The sequence below is a fragment of the Otolemur garnettii genome, unplaced genomic scaffold (genome assembly GCF_000181295.1).
Source record: "Otolemur garnettii isolate 467f Iridium unplaced genomic scaffold, OtoGar3 scaffold00012, whole genome shotgun sequence".
In the NCBI taxonomy this organism is placed as follows: domain Eukaryota; kingdom Metazoa; phylum Chordata; class Mammalia; order Primates; family Galagidae; genus Otolemur; species Otolemur garnettii.
Window position 1 is genome coordinate 19,498,719 of NW_003852407.1, and position 17,823 is coordinate 19,516,541.

At 33.2% G+C, this 17,823-nt stretch overlaps 1 protein-coding gene and 1 non-coding gene across 6 annotated transcripts in view; both read left to right on the plus strand.

Moving 5' to 3' along the window:
• TRAPPC8 (trafficking protein particle complex 8) overlaps positions 1-17,823 on the plus strand; it is an 85,661-nt gene that overhangs the window by 20,164 nt on the left and 47,674 nt on the right. For 4 of the 5 annotated variants that reach the window (XR_002772040.1, XM_023510213.1, XM_023510215.1 and 1 more), the window contains 7 exons: positions 705-858; positions 3,819-3,912; positions 4,714-4,973; positions 5,335-5,450; positions 6,133-6,283; positions 9,454-9,554; positions 12,476-12,581. Coding sequence is in view for 4 of the 5 variants with exons in the window: in XM_023510213.1 (XP_023365981.1) it covers positions 705-858; positions 3,819-3,912; positions 4,714-4,973; positions 5,335-5,450; positions 6,133-6,283; positions 9,454-9,554; positions 12,476-12,581 (982 nt within the window). In the remaining variant the exon portion in view is untranslated. The remainder of the gene's footprint in view (positions 1-704; positions 859-3,818; positions 3,913-4,713; positions 4,974-5,334; positions 5,451-6,132; positions 6,284-9,453; positions 9,555-12,475; positions 12,582-17,823) is intronic. The other variant, XM_003784760.2, reaches the window with a different exon arrangement.
• Positions 14,623-14,729, plus strand: LOC111723551. The gene has a single exon (XR_002772071.1). It is a non-coding gene; the product is annotated as a U6 spliceosomal RNA (small nuclear RNA).

Genomic DNA, 17,823 nt, shown 5'->3' on the forward strand with positions numbered 1-17,823 from the left:
AATGTGGAATACATCCTCCATGTTGAATAATTGTAACTAGAATATTTAAGCAATAATTCAAGTATTGGATTATTGGTACTTATGTTTAGCAGTATCATTGGTAAAATGAGCCAGTTTGGTTTATTGTCCTTGGGTGTATGTATACACACACACACACATAATTTCTATCTGTATTCATGGAAATTTCGTATAATAATATAACTTTTAATATATATCAGCCATATATGTAATATGATACAGCTATTTGTTAGGCTTATTTGCATCATGGTAGCATTTTGCATTTTCATTTGAATGTACTTTAAGACTTTCCTGATTGTTTTTTGTTCATCTTTTGTTTTTTTTGTACCAGGTGGCTAATTGAAGAAAAATACAGACTTAAGCTAGATTAGCTCTACGAACCAAAATTTCATTTACCGTAGTTTATGCTGTTTATTTCCTGGGTGGTCTTTTTTAAATTATCTTATCTCCCACCAGATAACAAGTTTATTTATTTTAAAGTATGGTAATTAGAATGTTTTCAGAATTTTATTGATTGCAACACACTTTGGTAACTTTGCTTTAAGGTGATATCCAAGCTAGCTAAATTAAGATCATGAATTTTGTTTTAATGTTTTTAATTATTTTCTCTTTTGGTTTTCTATTATCTATGATTGCTTAAGAGTTGCTCACCATTTACTATGACCTTTTTCTATTTTTTATTTTAGGGCTGAATCAATTTATGAAGAAATGAAACAGAAATACGGAACTCAGGGTTGCTATTTACTTAAAATTAATTCTCGAGCATCTAATCGAGCATCAGATGAACAGATACCTGATCCTTGGAGTCAGTATCTCCAGAAAAATAGTATTCAAAACCAGGTAGGTATATGTTTAAAAAAAAAAATGAAGCAAATCATAAAAACTCTATTTCAGTTTTATGATATAATAGTGTGTTGCTGTAGATTTTTTTTATGTCTTTAACTAGTGTACTTATTAATATGAATTTTTTGGAATTTGACAATTTTGACCCATCAGCTATAAGCTCTTTAATTGGTGGTTCAGAAGCTGTTTTTATCCAACTAAAATTACCCCTTATGTATATTCCTGTCAGGGTATATTTTATCAATGTTAATTGATCTTTTTCTTATATGAAAAATTAATTACATTTAAGAATTGAATTAGATTGGCAAGGCATGGAGAGAATAGAATTTCTGATTTGTCCATTTAGTTAGTTATGGATTTTTTTTTTTTTGAGACAGTCTCAAACTGTCACCCTGGGTAGAATGCCATAGTATCATGGGTCACAGCAACTGCAAACTCTTGGACTTAAGTGATTCTCTTGCCTCAGCCTCCTAAGTAGCTGAGACTATAAGGCTCCTGCCACATGCCTGGCTATTTTGTTGTTGTTGTTGCTATTGCAGTTGTCATTGTTTTTTAGCTGGCCTGGGGCCAGTTCTAACCTGCCAGCCTTAGTGTATGTGGCCAGCTCCCTACCCACTGAGCTACAAGTGCTGCCCATTATGGATGCTTACAGTCAGCTCTTTACTGCCCACATGCTCCGGGGTTGCCTTCCTATATACATTTTTAGCATGTTCCTATATCCTCTTAGGTGGGCAGACTTTTTTCTGTAACTTTCCTTTGATTTATCTTCCTTCAGAACTTACAAGAAGTGTTATTTCTCCCTTGCTTCCTCCTTTCCTAACTTAGAGTTCTAGACTGTTGTGTCTGTTGGCTGAATTGGATAGGTGTAAGGTTTTATGTTTGGTTAAACTTCTAACGTATGATAGTATACTACTTAGTAGTAGTCAAATGCTAAATTTCTATGTTAAGAAATCAAGAATTAACTATATTTCGTTAAGAGGGAAGAGTTATATGGAAAACCTTTATATTTTGTGTGGCTAAGCTATATTATGAACTCTGTATAGACTTTTAAAACAGTATCAATTATAATCAAGTTTATGTAGTTTTTGATCTGATATAAATATTGTTTAGTAATATGTTTATTTTCCTTTTTCCGTCTTATATTTGGAACTTTTTGATCTAGATATCATGCTAACCTAGTATTTTGCAGACCTGTTATTGAGGTACTGTTGATCTTTAACATAATGCTGAAGATTAGTCTCCAAGCAAAAAAGAACCCGTTGGCTATGAATGAGCTTTATTTTTTAAAATGGTCTTTCAGGGCCATACTAAAAATAGGAACAGTACTGAAAAATTCGATTTAGAGCCCAGCCATCTAAGGTTGTGAAGGGGAATGTAAATCAGATTGTATAGTTTGAGAACTTTTTAACAAAAGACCATGATATCAGAAATTCTATAACTTAGAATCTTAGAAGCCCAAGATTAGAGGATAGTTTAAATAAGGTTATGAGATACAACCTCTGATCTAATGCTTTAAGTTCTCTTCAACCTATGAATGATCTCATCTAGTGACAGTACTTGCTGTCTCCTCAAGTAACCCATTTCATATTTGACTAGCTAAAGGATCAAGTGAAAATTTTTTCCCTTTGCTTTTACTCCTTGGTCCTTTTAGGTGGACCATGTGAGTTTTCCCTTATAACAGCTTCAAATATAATAGGGTAGATTTCATGTGCCCTTTTATAATTTTCCAGGCTAAATATACATACTTCTGTTTCTTTTTCTTTTTTTGAAACAGTGTCTTTCTTGCTCTGCCCAGGCCTGAGTGCAGTGGTGTGATCATAGCTAATTAAAACCTCTGACTGCCTCAGCCTCCTATTTACTAGGACAACATGCACAAGCCACCATGCCTGGCTAATTTCTATTAGATTTTGTAGACACAGGGTCTCACGATTTCCCAGCCTGGTCCTCAAGAGCGCTTCCATCTCAGCTTCCCAAAGTTCTGAGATTATAGGCATGAGCCACCACACCTGTCCTCAATATAGCTGGTTTATGCAACTTAGGAGTGGTTTCAGACTTCCCTGTACTGGTCACTTTCTTCTTAAGCTCTAGTTTACAAATTTCACTCAAAGCATGATACTCAGAATAATAGTTACTATTTACTGTCTTGTGGAGTAAGTAGGGCATTTTTAGTTTAAGTTTTCTTTGTTAACGGAGAAAAGTCTGCCTTTGCACAAGTAAGCATTGCATTGGATAGTTTTTCAAAACACTTCATTCAGTATATCCAGAATTCACTCCATCATGTAATACTGTGTCTCTAACTCAGGAGCTTTCACACCCATCCTCTTTTTCTTTTCTCCACATGAGCCATATCTCTTTTTCTTATTCCTTACTTAAGATACATAGGCATGTGTATATGCCTATATGAATACCTGTGTGCATGCTTATATGTATATATAGATATACATATCACATATAAATAACAAAATTTGAACTCAGAAGAATTAGAGTAATAGACTGTGAAAAGGGGCTTAATATAGTAGATGTGTATAAATCACAAGAAGTTGGAGTAAACGTTAAAATAATTAAAAGAATGGAATTGGAATTTTTCTAACACAGAGAAATGATAAATGCCTGAGGTGATGCCTCAAGTTAACCCTGATTGGATTAATTCACATTGTATGACTGTAGCAAAACATCACATGTGCCCTATGAAGGTAGGCGGCTATTATGTATTGATAATAATTAAAAAGAAAAACAATTCAGATTGGAAATCTTCTAAAAAGAAAGAAAGACTATATTAGAGTGAGGGAATAAGATCGATGGAACAAATTAAGAAATTGGAGGACTGGAAGACAAGACTCTAGCAAATAAACAAGACCAATAGTTAGCAGAGCAGTCATGGTTGATGGATTTGGTGGTATCTTAAATGTCATTAAAATAATATTAACTGCTAATACTTTTTTATTTTATTCTGATAGGACTCATATGAAGATGGCCCTTGTACTATAACATCAAATAAGAATTCTGATAGTAACTTGCTTTCATTGGATGGATTAGATAACGAAGTCAAAGGTCTTGATATTTTCTCTAAGTTTCTCTTTTGATTGAAAATATGCTCTGTTGTCAAAGCATGCTAACCTTTGTAGATAAAAGATGAGGGAAATTTCAAAATGCAAAAAGATAATGGGCAGGTTAGTCTTCTAAAGATTTTTTGAGCCATTTGATTATTTTTGACATTTAAAAATTTGTTTTGTGAAAGTTCTGTTATCAGAGGGGAGGATGGGAAGAGGTGTAAGGGAAGAACAACTGCCTATTGGGTGCTCCCTAGTTGTGTGATGGTGATGGGTATACTAAAAACCCAGGCATAACCACTATACAGTTGATTCATGTGACCAAAAACCACTCGTATCCCTGAGTCTATTGAAATGAAAACCATATTAGATTTCTTCCTTAAAAATTTTGTAGACTGTTTAAGGAAGATATGATGAGCAACATTGTTTCAAATTCACATGATTTTGAGACTTTATTTCTGTATTTTACATTACAGTTTTTGGCAATGATAGCTGTAGAATTTTTTTATTATAATTTTTCTTAGGGCTTAGGTTATACCATTTAAAAGTAATTATGTTACTTAAAACCTGTACTTTTCTTCATTTTCTGATTTGCATGAAATTTTAAATTTCTATCACATGTAACAAGAATACTCAAGCCCTTTAATTTGCAATGGAGAATGTTAATGTTATTTTATCTTAGATTTCTAAGATAATACAGAAAGATAAATGGTTCCCATATTCTTTTTTTCCTTAGCAGTATGGTAGTATTATCACAATTTTTAATTGCATTCCGAGAGTAAAAGAACGATCTCTTTCTCAGTAGATGGCTTACCAAATAACTTTAGAGCTCACCCACTTCAACTGGACCAGCCAAGTGATCCTTCTAACAGTATTGATGGCACCGATCATGTAAAACCTGCTTCATCGTTACATGAAACAAAGAAAGGAAATACTGGAATAATTCATGGTGCATGTTTAACACTTACTGATCATGATAGAATTCGACAGTTTATACAAGAGTTCACATTTCGGGGCCTTTTGCCTCACATAGAGAAAACAATTCGGCAATTAAATGATCAGGTAACACTCGGTTGTTTGGATTGCTTTTTAAAAATTTAAGTAAATAATAAATAGTATAAGTTCTTTAAAGTTTTGAAGTTTCTTTTTTTGTTTTGTTTTCTTTTTGTTTAAGATAGGCCAGTATTAGGATTTTCTAAAATTATTGTCAGTGGTGAAAGTCTTCTCAACTCTAGAAGAGGCTTGTTTTCTGTAGGATTTTTGCTAGCATGTTAGACAGTTTTCTTTAAATTGGTATTATTAAAATGAATTTTCTCACTGTTAGAGCTTTTTAGTTATTTAAAAAATTGTTAATTTTTTCTTATATAAAATAAAAATATTAAATTCTTCACATTTGTCAACATATTTAATATTTTTTTCTTAGCTAATGTCAAGAAAAGGTTTGAGTCGATCTCTGTTTTCTGCAACTAAAAAATGGTTTAGTGGCAGTAAAGTTCCAGAAAAGAGCATTAATGAACTGAAAAATACATCTGGGTTGCTGTGAGTAAAATATTATAATTTTTTTTGTCTGATGTTTGACTGTATGATAATACCCTGCCAAAAATAATTATCACTTTAGTTTCTCAGTGTCACAATGGTGAAAATTCCAGTATATAAGAATGATGACTGTAAGTAAACTTTATTAATTATTTAAAAACTGAATAACTGGATATCTGAAAATAAAGATGATGATTGGGAAAGTCACTTTACTTTGGGTCTGTGTCCTTATTTGTGAAAGGATGGAGTTCGATTACGTATTTGTCAGTAACTCTTCCATATCTAAAATATAATGGCTTACTGATGCTAAGACATGGCATGTATTAGCAAAACTTATTTTATACAAAATCCTGTATTAGGGAAAATAAAATTAATCCATTTTTTTGGATTTTTTTTCCTGGTTGTATATAAGAGTGAGTCACTTGGAATTAACTATTTACTTCATAATTTGACTATGGAAAAATGCTTACCTGCTTGTTATTGAGAAGTTCCCAGGGCTATAAATAAATAGTAATGTTCTGTTTTCAAATATTTTTGAGAAATGACACTCTTGTTAAAGGTAGAATTCTTCTCTGAGGAAATAGGATCACTTTCTTAATGTTCTTGAAGCCTGTTAATAGATCTTACAATTTTAATGATTTGGGGGGTATAAATAATAAATTGTTTTCTTTTTTTGTATTTGCAGGTATCCACCAGAAGCACCAGAGCTTCAAATCAGGAAAATGGCTGACTTATGTTTTTTAGTGCAGCATTATGATTTGGCTTATAGTTGCTACCATACTGCAAAGAAAGATTTTCTTAATGATCAAGCAATGCTTTATGCAGCTGGTGCCTTGGTTGGTATTCCATAGTATCATAATTCCTTCTTTCTTTTGCTGTAAATAATTCAGAAATTTCTCTTAATGGCAAACAAAATATCTAGGGATAAAATTGTACTCAAAGAGTGTACAATGCTTTATGGATTTTGAATTCATTTATGCTAAGTTAATGGATTTCCTTTAAATTAATTTATTAAAGGATTAGCTGGTCATATATCAGGGTTGATTTCTTAATTTTGATTAGTACCTTCTAATTTTACATTAGTTTTCAAAGTTTAATTTGATTTTCATTTTTTATTCAAAGTATGATGTGTTTTTTGGAAGATGCTTGATGTATATTTTTAAGTTGCTTGATAGGACTTCATATTAGTCAAGAACATGTACTATGGTATGAGACTGTCTCTCAGGCAAGTTATTGAATATCTCTAAGCCTTAGCTTTCTCACTTGTAAAAGGTAAAAATATTTTGTAGTAGAACAGATATACTACATACCTTTATAGGTGAAAATTATAGAGATATTTAGTTATATTAACCACAAAGTAAAATGTACGTGATAGCAAAACCAATAGTAGGAATTATTTAAGTTTTTTTGTGGTTTAATCTGTCATAATTAACTAAAGTTTACTCTGGTTCTTGATGACAAAATTTGTAAAATGTATTAACCCATCATTACAGAGTATAAGAAAAAAATGAATGGTTGAGTATTGAAGATTGTGTACTTTCTTGGGGTGATAATTGTGAATGTTCTCAGTTGTCTATAGAAATTAAGTTAGTTTTGGGTGGTGCCTGTGGCTCAGTGAGTAGGGTGTCAGCCCCATATACCGAGGGTGGTAAGTTCAAACCCAGCCCTGGCCAAAATGCAAGAAGAAAAAAAATAAAAATAAAAAAATAGAAATTAAATTAGTTTTGTTTGAATATATATTGATTTAATATTTATTAAATTAAAATCAAAGAATCACTTAAAATTTGGGGCATATTTTTCTAACAGGATTTTTTTCTTTGTAGATTTTTATTATTGTATGTTTATATAGTATATACAGTAGATAGTAAATATGTATTTTGTAGAATATTGTATATGCAATGCAGAGAGGATGCGAAAAATATATATACATATTTTAAGAAAGAAAAAAAAGTACTAAAATTGTAGTACCCAATTCACGTTTGACTTCTGCAATTTTAAGAGGTGTTCATGTCTCTTGTATTCAGCTTTTGTTTTTTCTTTTTAGAGACAGAGTCTCACTTTGTTGCCCTTAGTAGAGGGCACTTGTGGCGTCACAGCTCACAGCAACCTCCAGCTCCTGGGCTTAGGTGATTCACCTGCCCAAGTAGCCTCCCAAGTAGCTGGGACTATAGGTGCCTGCCACAATGCCTAGCTATTTTTTGTTGCAGTTTGGCCGGGGCTGGGTTCGGTTCGAACTTGCTACTCTTGGTATATGGGGCCAGTGCCCTACTCACTGAGCCACAGGCACTGCCCGTATTCGGCTTTTGTAAGGGGTGTACATGTATAAGTATGTTGAGTATTACAATTTTAAAGTAGTTTTTCTTTAAATGTATATTTTTTGACACATTCTGTGTTTTATGTACAATATTAGAATGATTTGCATATTCAGCATTTATAGTAGTTAAAATATAATCTAGCTAAAACATGCTTGAGAGCTGTATAGTACTTTGTCACATGGGTATTAGGTATTTTTGTTCAGCTCATTCAATAAGTTTTGGAGCAGACACTGTAAGTGCTGAGGATATAGAGGTATTCTGAAACAGATAACAGTTTATATTATGAAACTTAAGAGTCTGTCTGGTTAAAGGCGTTAATCACATTTTAGTTTTTAGATAATTTTTTTTTCTGTTTTGAAAAATGTTTTAAAGAGATACATTTATTTGTCCTGAAAGTAGATTATGATGTTAATGGTTTATGATGGTTTATAAACTTTCTGTCTGGTTTATGATGGTTTCTAGTTTATTTCTAGCTACATTTTCATTAAAACTGGGTTTATATGAGAGCATAGATGTGGATGTAGTAGTATATTTTGCTAAGTGAACCAAAAACTTGCATTTTAATCTTCATTTCTTAATTTTTTAACACTATTATATATTATTCAAATTGTTAACTAAAGCCCTGGGCATTGACAATAGAATAGTTTTTGTTTGTTTGTTTGTTTTTTTTGAGACGGAGCCTCAAGCTAACGGAGCCTCAAGCTATCCCCCTGGGTAGAGTGCTATGGCATCACAGCTCACAGGAACCTCCAACTCCTGGGCTCAAGCGAGTCTCCTGCCTCAGCCTCCCAAGTAGCTGGGACTACAGGCGACCGCCACAACGCCAGCCATTTTTTGGTTGCAGCCATCATTGTTGTTTGGCGGGCCTGGGCTGGGGATTCGAACCTGCCACCTTAGGTGTATGTGGCTGGCACCTTAGCCGCTTGAGCCATAGGCGCCGAGCCAATAGAATAGATTTTTAAAATGAAATTTGACAGAGAAAATTACTAGCAATAATAGGTCTAAGAAATGATCTTTTACCGTCTACATAATATCTAAGGAACAGAATATATTGATAATGCAAGCTCCTATGAGCTCTGATTTCATCTTGTTGATACCAGTAAGTTGGTTAGAGATGTATTTTATTTTGTTCTTTCTGTGTGATCCTGTCATTGGTTTGTTCTGTTCTCATTGAGAATTAGGTAGTGGCAGAAATCTTAAGCTCAGCTCATTGGTAATGAGATATTTGGTATACACCACAAACCAACGTGCTCACTATGTTTTATTATTATTTTTTGAAATCTCATTGAAATACTGAATGGGAAGATCTTGGGATTGAATTTTAAGATGTAAAGCAGGTATCCTCAAGCTATGGCCCGCAGGCCACATGCAGCCCGCCCAGCACTTTTATCTGGCCCACTGGGTGTTTTTGCCGCCACTGCCTGTCCTGCTTAGCAGCAGATTCATCCTGGGGCCTGCAGTCTGGCCCTCCAACGGTCTGAGGAACAGTGAACTGGCCCCCTGTTTAAAAAATTTGAGGACCCCTGATGTAAAGCATGTAAATAATACTTCTCAAGTGTGCATTAGAGTATGAAATTTGCACCTGTTTTCAGTAAAAAAACCTCAACCAATTTTGTTCCAATTTATAGGCTTCCTAAGCTTTGAGAATATTTTTCCTTTTGCTGTAGTATAAATTACGTCTTTTTCTTTAGGAAATGGCAGCAGTGTCAGCTTTTCTTCAGCCGGGAGCACCTAGGCCATACCCTGCTCATTACATGGATACAGCAATTCAGACTTATAGGGATATCTGCAAGTAGGTGACTATAATATTTACCTTCTACCCACTTAGAGGATAATTTGACATTTATATTGTTAATAGTTATAAATAGTTCTTTTTTTTTCATGACTTAATTCTCAAGTCAGGTAAATACAATAGAACGTCCATAGTTGATCACCTTCTTAAGTTGACCTAATTTTTATAGACCAGACATGTACCACATACATGTATCAGTACAGTAGACCCAGTTCCCTATGTCCCTATGATCTCTTCTGTATGTTGACCAGTTATAGAAGTTCACTTACAGAGTTCTGTATAGTCAGACACATTGAGGTGACTTTTTTGATGTTTTATTATATCTTTTTCTTTCTGTTTTGTTTGGATTAGTTGTTACGAATTTATTATATGTAGTGTTAAGGTTATATATATTTCATTGAGGATGATGTGTATTATGGGGACATTTTCTGACCATAACTGCTGTCAAGTCAGAAATTAGTCATTTTGAATCGTCCTTGTTTAATAAGCAAAACATGAAGAGTTAAATAAATAATAGCCCAGGGGAAGAAATAGGAAGGGTTAAGTAGTTATGATGAGTTTTGTTAAAATTATATAGCACAGGAGTTAGAATTCATCACTTATGAGGAGACTATTAAACAGGTCTCAAAGTGGTCAGGGAAGATTTCATGGGATGTCTGAAGAATAGACCTTTTAAGAAAGGTGTTAATTACTGTCACACATTATTTACCTTATAATCTTCATTCTGAGTTACCATAATTGGTAAGATTTACCAATAATTTAATAGATAATTTGAGATAAATCAGAAACACTGTATCAATTATACATGTCAGTTCTAAGACAGAAACACTGTATCAATTATACATGTCAGTTCTAAGAAACTTCCCTCAGTAATGTTAAAATGTAAATAAATTTTCTTAAAATACAGGAAATATAATATTTTACTTTTGTAATGCCTTCTCTTTAGAGTGCCATGCTGTTTTTATTCAGTGAGATCCTCTGTATCTAAAAGGACTTTCAAAAATTTCTTTTCTCTTGTATGAAGCCATCCCTTCTATCCTTTTTCTCCCCAAATCATGATAAAAATCAGTTGTTCTGTGTTCATTCTCTCTTACATCAGTTTCTGCTTTTAAGATAGGGAATGTGTCTAGGAATACCTCAATCCTTGGAACTTCTACTATACCTGTCACAGGTGATTTTTTTTTTTTTTAAATGTTACCTGAGTAAACAAATTAATAAATCTTGGACTTGTAGCCTATGACTTAATAACTGAGCATATGAAGAAATGGGTTAGTAATCAAACATAAAGTGGTAGTGTTGAGATTTAAGGGAGTTTATAAAATTTAATAAAAATGTTTAAGAACTGAGTCTATATATGAGTAGGTGCTGGTAAAATAGGAATTAGTCTTTAAAGAACTGTGATTTGTAGAAAGTTTATAACATACCTACAATAATTTTTGAAATTAGTAAATTGTATTTTTTCCTTTTTATGTGTCTTTTCTTTTTTTTTTTGAGACAGAGTCTCAAGCTGTCGCCGTGGGTGGAATGCTGTGCTGTCACAGCTCACAGCAGCCTTAAACTCTTGGGTTCTTTTGCCTCAGCCTCCCAAGTAGCTGGGAATACAAATGCCACTACAACGTCTGGCTATTTTTTGGTTGTAGTTGTCATTGTTGTTTGGCAGGCCTGGGCTGGATTCAAACCCGCCAGCTCCAGTGTATGTAGCTGGTGCCTTAGCTGCTGAGCTACAGGCATGGAGCCATGTGTGTTTTTTTTTTTGTTTGTTTAGTAAATTGTTTTTTTAAAATATTGTTCAGAATGGCCCTCTACAGTGGGTTCCAGTTAGTAAGCTTAAGTCTTAATTTTAAAGCAAAGTGATATTTTGATACTTTTAAGAATTAGAAAGTAAAAAGAAAAAAACTTGTTTCCCAGCAAAAGGATTCCATTTTATAATTTCACAGTAAGAATGCTTTCATTTACTTTTATTATTTTTGAGAATAGTAAGCTAATCCTTGATTACTAATATAGTAGTCTGAAAAGAAAAATCAACTGATTGTGTTTTTATTAAAAAAATTGTCTCAGGAATAAAAATAAAATAAAAATTTGTCTCAGGCAGCACTGGCTCAATGCCACATCCACTTGAAATATCTTCATGGTACTTTCAGAGAGAAAATGCTTAAATATTCCTAAAAATAGCTGAAGACACGTATTGGAAAAGGAGAAAGAAATCCTAGTGAAATGTTTCTCTTTCTTCTTGTTCAAAGCAATTTTTTGCCAGCTACCTTCTGGAACCAGTTGAGCTTTAGCTTTTTTATGTACAGGAAATGTGACTTTGCATTGTATTCTTACTATGAAATTATATGATAAAAAAGTTTGATGAGTTATAGGAATTCTCTGATGATTTCTTTTTAAACTGTTTTAGTAGATAGAAAACAAGGACATAGACTTCTTTTTACAGTTGGCTGTATCCGTAAGTTCTGCATATGTGGATTTGATTAACGGTAGATAAAAAATATTCGGGAAAGAAAACACAATAAATAAGACCTCTAACAATAAAAATACAAATATACAGGATGGCCACAAAGTGTGTGTGCTATTTTAAATAGCCCAAGAATTTTATAGCCACCCTGTATAAAATATTAAAACAATTTGGATGATATTTACATCATATTAGGTATCTTAAATAAACTAGAGGTAATTTAAAGTATATAGGAGAATATGTGTAGGTTGTATGCAAATGCGGTGCCATTTTATATAGGGGACTTCTGATTTTAGTATGCTGGGGTTTTTGGAACCAGGCATCCACAATGCTAAAGGATAACTGTATTAGACAACTGTAATTGAAACCTTTTTCTGAACACATATTAACTTTGATGTACTAAGGTACTTGGTATTATTATGTTGGTTTTTGTATATTATTATTTTCTTATCTTTTTTTTCCTTAGGAATATGGTGTTGGCTGAAAGATGTGTATTGCTTAGTGCTGAAATTTTAAAAAGCCAAAGCAAATATTCAGAGGCTGCAGCTCTTCTAATACGGTTGACCAGTGAGGTACTGAAACTGTGTAGTATTTACTATAATTAGTATTTTTTTTTTTTTAAGGTGTATTTTTTTTTCTTGAGAGGTTATACAAAACATAAAATTGGGGGCAGTCTCTTTGAGAATTTACAGTATAGCTATTTTAGTTTTTGTTGAATTCTAAATGTAAGTTTTCTATAAATTTTATTTACGTATTTTAAGTATATTTCATTTTTATTAACTACAGACATGTATTGTGCATCTTCTTTGGTTCTGTCCTGTGCATAACAATATTTTTTAAAAAGGTTGTGCATTGTTTTTCCTATATAACATACTTAAAAAGAATAATCATGGGGAATTTTTAATCTCATTTTCAATGGTATGAACTTCTAAAAAAATAATCTTATGCATTTAAAAAATTATGAATATTTCAAAAGGGAGAAAAAGTAATCCACTTATAGTTTCTTTTGAAGGTTTTACAACAGGCACTGAGTTGCATTGACTACAGGCTTGTAAAAAATAGTAATTCCTTTAAAGGCATGGTTAATGACACACTTTTTAGATAAATACTCAAGAACAAAGGAACAAAATGAAGTACCTCCTTTATTTCCCCCTTAAGTGTTAAATTACCCTAGACTTTAAATCCTTGGATCACTGTGCTTTTTGCTATATACATTTTTGGGATGATCTTGTTCATAGTCAAGATTTTCACTCTCAAATCTGTCTCTAATCCTGTCCTTTCTTTGAGCTTTAGGTTTGTATGGCCAACTCTTTTACCTTTATCTGCTTGTATGTTTCCAAGGCATCTTAAATTAACATTGATAAACTCATCACATTTCTTACCTGGTATATTTTGATCTTAAATTATGTTCTTACCAGCTAGCTCTTCATTTGCACAAGGCAAAAACTGCTTGAGAAACTTCTTGTGTTCTCCTGTCCTATCAGTAACACAATTATGGGGGCGGACATGCGAATGTTTTTTTAAAATCTCTTAAATATTTTTTTCTCTTTTTATCTCCATTAGTTTACTTAATCTTTCTCTATTTTGTTGCTTAACTTTTCTTAAGCCCTCTTCTTAACTACTCTTCTAGTTTACATCCTTAATATTTTTTTTCTTGGACTGTGGCCTTCACCTTACTTATTAGTCTTGATATTAGCTGTGTACTTCAAATAGTTTTTCCCAATACCCCAGGTCCTGCGTGTCTTTGTTCTGCTCTCTCATGCTGTAAAACCTGATTTATCATACTGTATTATGTATTAGGTTTACTCTGCTAGCTCCTTGAGTGTAGGAGATTGTGTTGCTTTCTGCACTTTTATCCTTGTGGCCTAACACTGCTTGGCACATGGTACATGCTCTGTGAATGCTTGGTGAACTATGAACAGTGATTTCTGTAAGATCTAACTATGTAGTTAGGTTCAGGGGTGATATTTAAAATGTTTAATAATTGTTATTGCATGAACACTGACCAATTAATATGAACAGGTACCGGATAGAAACTATTTGAGAGAGCTGAATATAGATTCTTAAGTGTGTTGCTGTGATCTGTTATAATCTTAACTTGGGTTTGAATGTGTTGCTGTGTTTCTCAACCTAAGTATTGTCAGTGAATATTAAAAAAAATTGATGGTTCAGGAGCTTGAATATATAATATATATTTTTTCCTTGCTTAAATGCTTTTACTTGCCATTCTATCCCCATGTGTGAATTAAATTTCTTTAGAGCAAATTCTTCTGTCTGTATTATAACCTTGCTATTTTTGATCATTCCTCCATTCTTTCCAAATCTTTGTTTTCACTTTATCAAATATGAATGATATATTTTAACATGAAAGCCTAGAAAATGTATCATTGTGATTTACTGCCTTAAGGGTGGAGAGTAGAAGCAGATGGTGGTGCATTTACCCAGAAATTGTGATTCTCGGTCTCAGTTGCTTTTCCTGCTATACTTTCATAAATATCTTTGTGGTAACTCAAAAGTAATGACTGCCAGGCATAATGTGTTTAAAATTGTGTTAAATCTTAACAATAATATTTATTTATTGTATGTATTTTGTAAAATAGAAAAGCAATATGAGTGCTTGCTTTGGCAGCACATATACTAAAATTGGAATGATACAGAGAACATTAGCATGGCCCCTGTGCAAAGATGACACACAGATTCATGAAGCTTTCCATATTTTTTTGACTGTTGTTACTGATTTTGTTAATTTGTTTCTTTCTCCAAGTCTGCCAGTCTCTGAAATTAAAACAATAGGCAGTGTGAGATACTGTGCCTAATCATGTGATTCTCTCTTCTTAGTGGAGTGGAATATTCTGTGCCACAGCAAGGATTATAGTTTATAGACTTGTTTAGATTCTATAATTACCCACTGTATTGAAGCATATACTACAGGTCGTGCCCATAGCTCAGTGGGTAGGGTGCCGGCCACATACACCAAGGCTGGCAGGTTTGAACCTGGCATGGGCCGGCTAAAGCAACAATGACAACTGCAACAACAACAACAAATAATAGCCAGGCGCTGTGGTGGGTACCTGTAGTCCCAGCTACTTGGGAGGCCAAGGCAAGAGAATCACTTAAGCCCATGGATTTGGGGTTGCTGTGAGCTGTGATGCCACAGTCTACTGAGGGTGACATAGTAAGATGCTGTCTCAAAAAAAGACAAAAAAGAAACACATACTAAATTCCATGTATTTTTGTTACAAATCTTCTGAAAAAAACAATGTGAAATGTTAAAAGGTTTTAATATTCACTTAAAAAAAAGAAAAGCAATATGGTGTCATGAACAGTACACTGGTATTAAGAGAACTTTGTTACATATTTCTTGTCATTAATGAATTGTGTTTCCCAGATTTTTGCTAATACCATTATAGCAAAAGAGAGTTACAAGGCCTGGAGGAAAAGAGTTATGCTTGGATTTCATTTACTGAAATGAAGTAAATGCAAAGTTATGGGCAAGTGGCTCTTATTCTTATTTTATGCCCTGGGGTTTTTCAGAATGGTAGAGCAAACAGCTTAATGGTAAAATATGCCGTATTTGTCATCACATAGGATATGATTGAATTTGGGGCTTAAGACATGTCTACTTGCATCTGTTTCTGTGTTGAACTCCTATTCTTATCTTATAACCTATTGTGTCTGTTACTGCATTTAAATAATGTTAAATCAGTTTCTAGGGATATTAATAGTGGTTTTTAAAATACGTTTCTCAGCTTTGGAACAGCTGTTCCTGTGGGAATTTTATCAGCTGATAGCACGTTTCCTGTTAACTTCACAATTATGCAAAGAAGAAATCTTAAGATCTTAGAGCTGTCTTTTGTTTGCATTTTGATTCAGTTAAGTAGTTGCAACTGTTGCCTTTATTAATTATGTTTTTATTGATGTGTTATATTGAGTTCTCAACCTAAGGTGATTTTATTTTTTTTTTTCCTATACATGTCTTCATGTTTTTAAGTTACTGTTGCCTTTTCAGCTTTTGTTAAAAAGATCTGTTGGTTGTGAGCAAAATTTTTATTGACTGGAGTTCTTGCTGAAGTAATATCACAGATTTTTTTTTCTAGTTCCTCATAGAACATATATTAGTATAACAGACTTGTTATAGGTCTGAACAACTAGTATTAAACATTTATTCTTCAGTTCATCTAGTGCCTCTCTTTTCTGGATAAAACCATCACTTTGTAAAATCCTTCTATTTCTCTTCCATCAACGCTGATAGAAGTTGCCATTCTTTTCTGGCCTTCCCTAACCCCCATAGCAGTGCTTTTTGCCCTTTGGGTATCATAAGAAAAGACAAATTCTAGTGAATAAACCACAGTTCAATATGAAAACAGGGTGTTCCACTCCAGGTACTGATTCTTTCTTGGTCAATAGCAGTGGGTCACAACCCCTTTGTAACAATGAAAATACATTGCGGCATTAGGAAGGTTGAGAACCACTGGTCAACAGTGGTTGCCTGTTACCTGCAAGAGTTGAAATTTTGTTTCAGGTAAATTAAAACATCTCATGGACTTCCAGGGCTGTTCTGAATTGGTCAGTCCTTGAGTGTTACCTGTAAGAAAGCTGAGGGTGTATTGTACTGGTTCTCAACTGGAGTGTACATTAGAGTCATTTATAAACCATCAGAGATAGCCAGGGCATAGTTCTGCCTCCATTAGAATGTTCAGGATTGCTGCTGCCCCTCCCCCTAGTTTCACAGTTTAATGAAACTTCACAGGCAGTTTTTATATACATATAGATAGATATATGTATGTATGTGTGTTGTGTGTGGGCATGCGTGCTAAGAATAAATTTTAAAAAGTTACAGGACTAAAAGCAAAATACCAAAATTATTAAGAGGAATTACCAGTTGTAAATATTATCTCGATATTAAAATAGTATCTAAATACTAAAATATAAGGCTGCAGACATTACAACTGTTTACTGTGGTAAGAATAAACAGATAAATGAACTGTAATGAGGATTTAAATACTGCATATGACCAAAGCATTTAAAATCAGTGGCAAGAGTGAGGTTATTCACTAGATGGTATTGTGACATCTAACTATCTACTGGGTTCAATTCCTACCTTATTTAGTACATGGTAATACACCTTGATTAATAATAAAAAAATAAAACCAATACAAGGCAAATATGTATAAATACATATACATACATAAATATATTTAGAAGAAAATGGTAAGACAGCTTTTTTTTAAATCTAGGAATGGTAATATCCTTTCTTAGTTTAGTGCGGGTATCTTAAAGCCATAAAGGCAATGAGGGTGTGCTTGTCTACAGAAGAATAAACTCTTTCATATCAAAACTGGGAAATACTGTTTGCAAAGTGTATGACAAAGGACTAATGTTACATATACAAAGGGCCCTTACAAACCAGATATCTCAAAAAACCATTCACAAAAGAGTATTAAATAGGCAATTCACAAGGAAAGTACAGAGGCCCTAAACCTATGAAAAGATTAACAGCCTTCGTATTAAATAAGTGTATGTTAAAGAATAAGTTGTCATTTTTATTTCATTAGATAGGTAAAAATTTAAGAAAAGGTTTTTTGGCTGTGTATAGGTAGAACACATGTATTCTTTGTTTAGAAGAGTATAGGTGCTCCTTTTTTGGTAGGAGTTTGGCTATGTTGATGAGAATTTGAAATAATTCGTAAATAGCTTTCATTAACTCAGTGGCTCTGCTCTAGAAGTTTGTCTAATAGAAATGTTTGAATAATTATTCTAAAATGTTATTATTACTTTTGCATTCCTCCCAAATCTAAAACTGTTTGTTTGTTT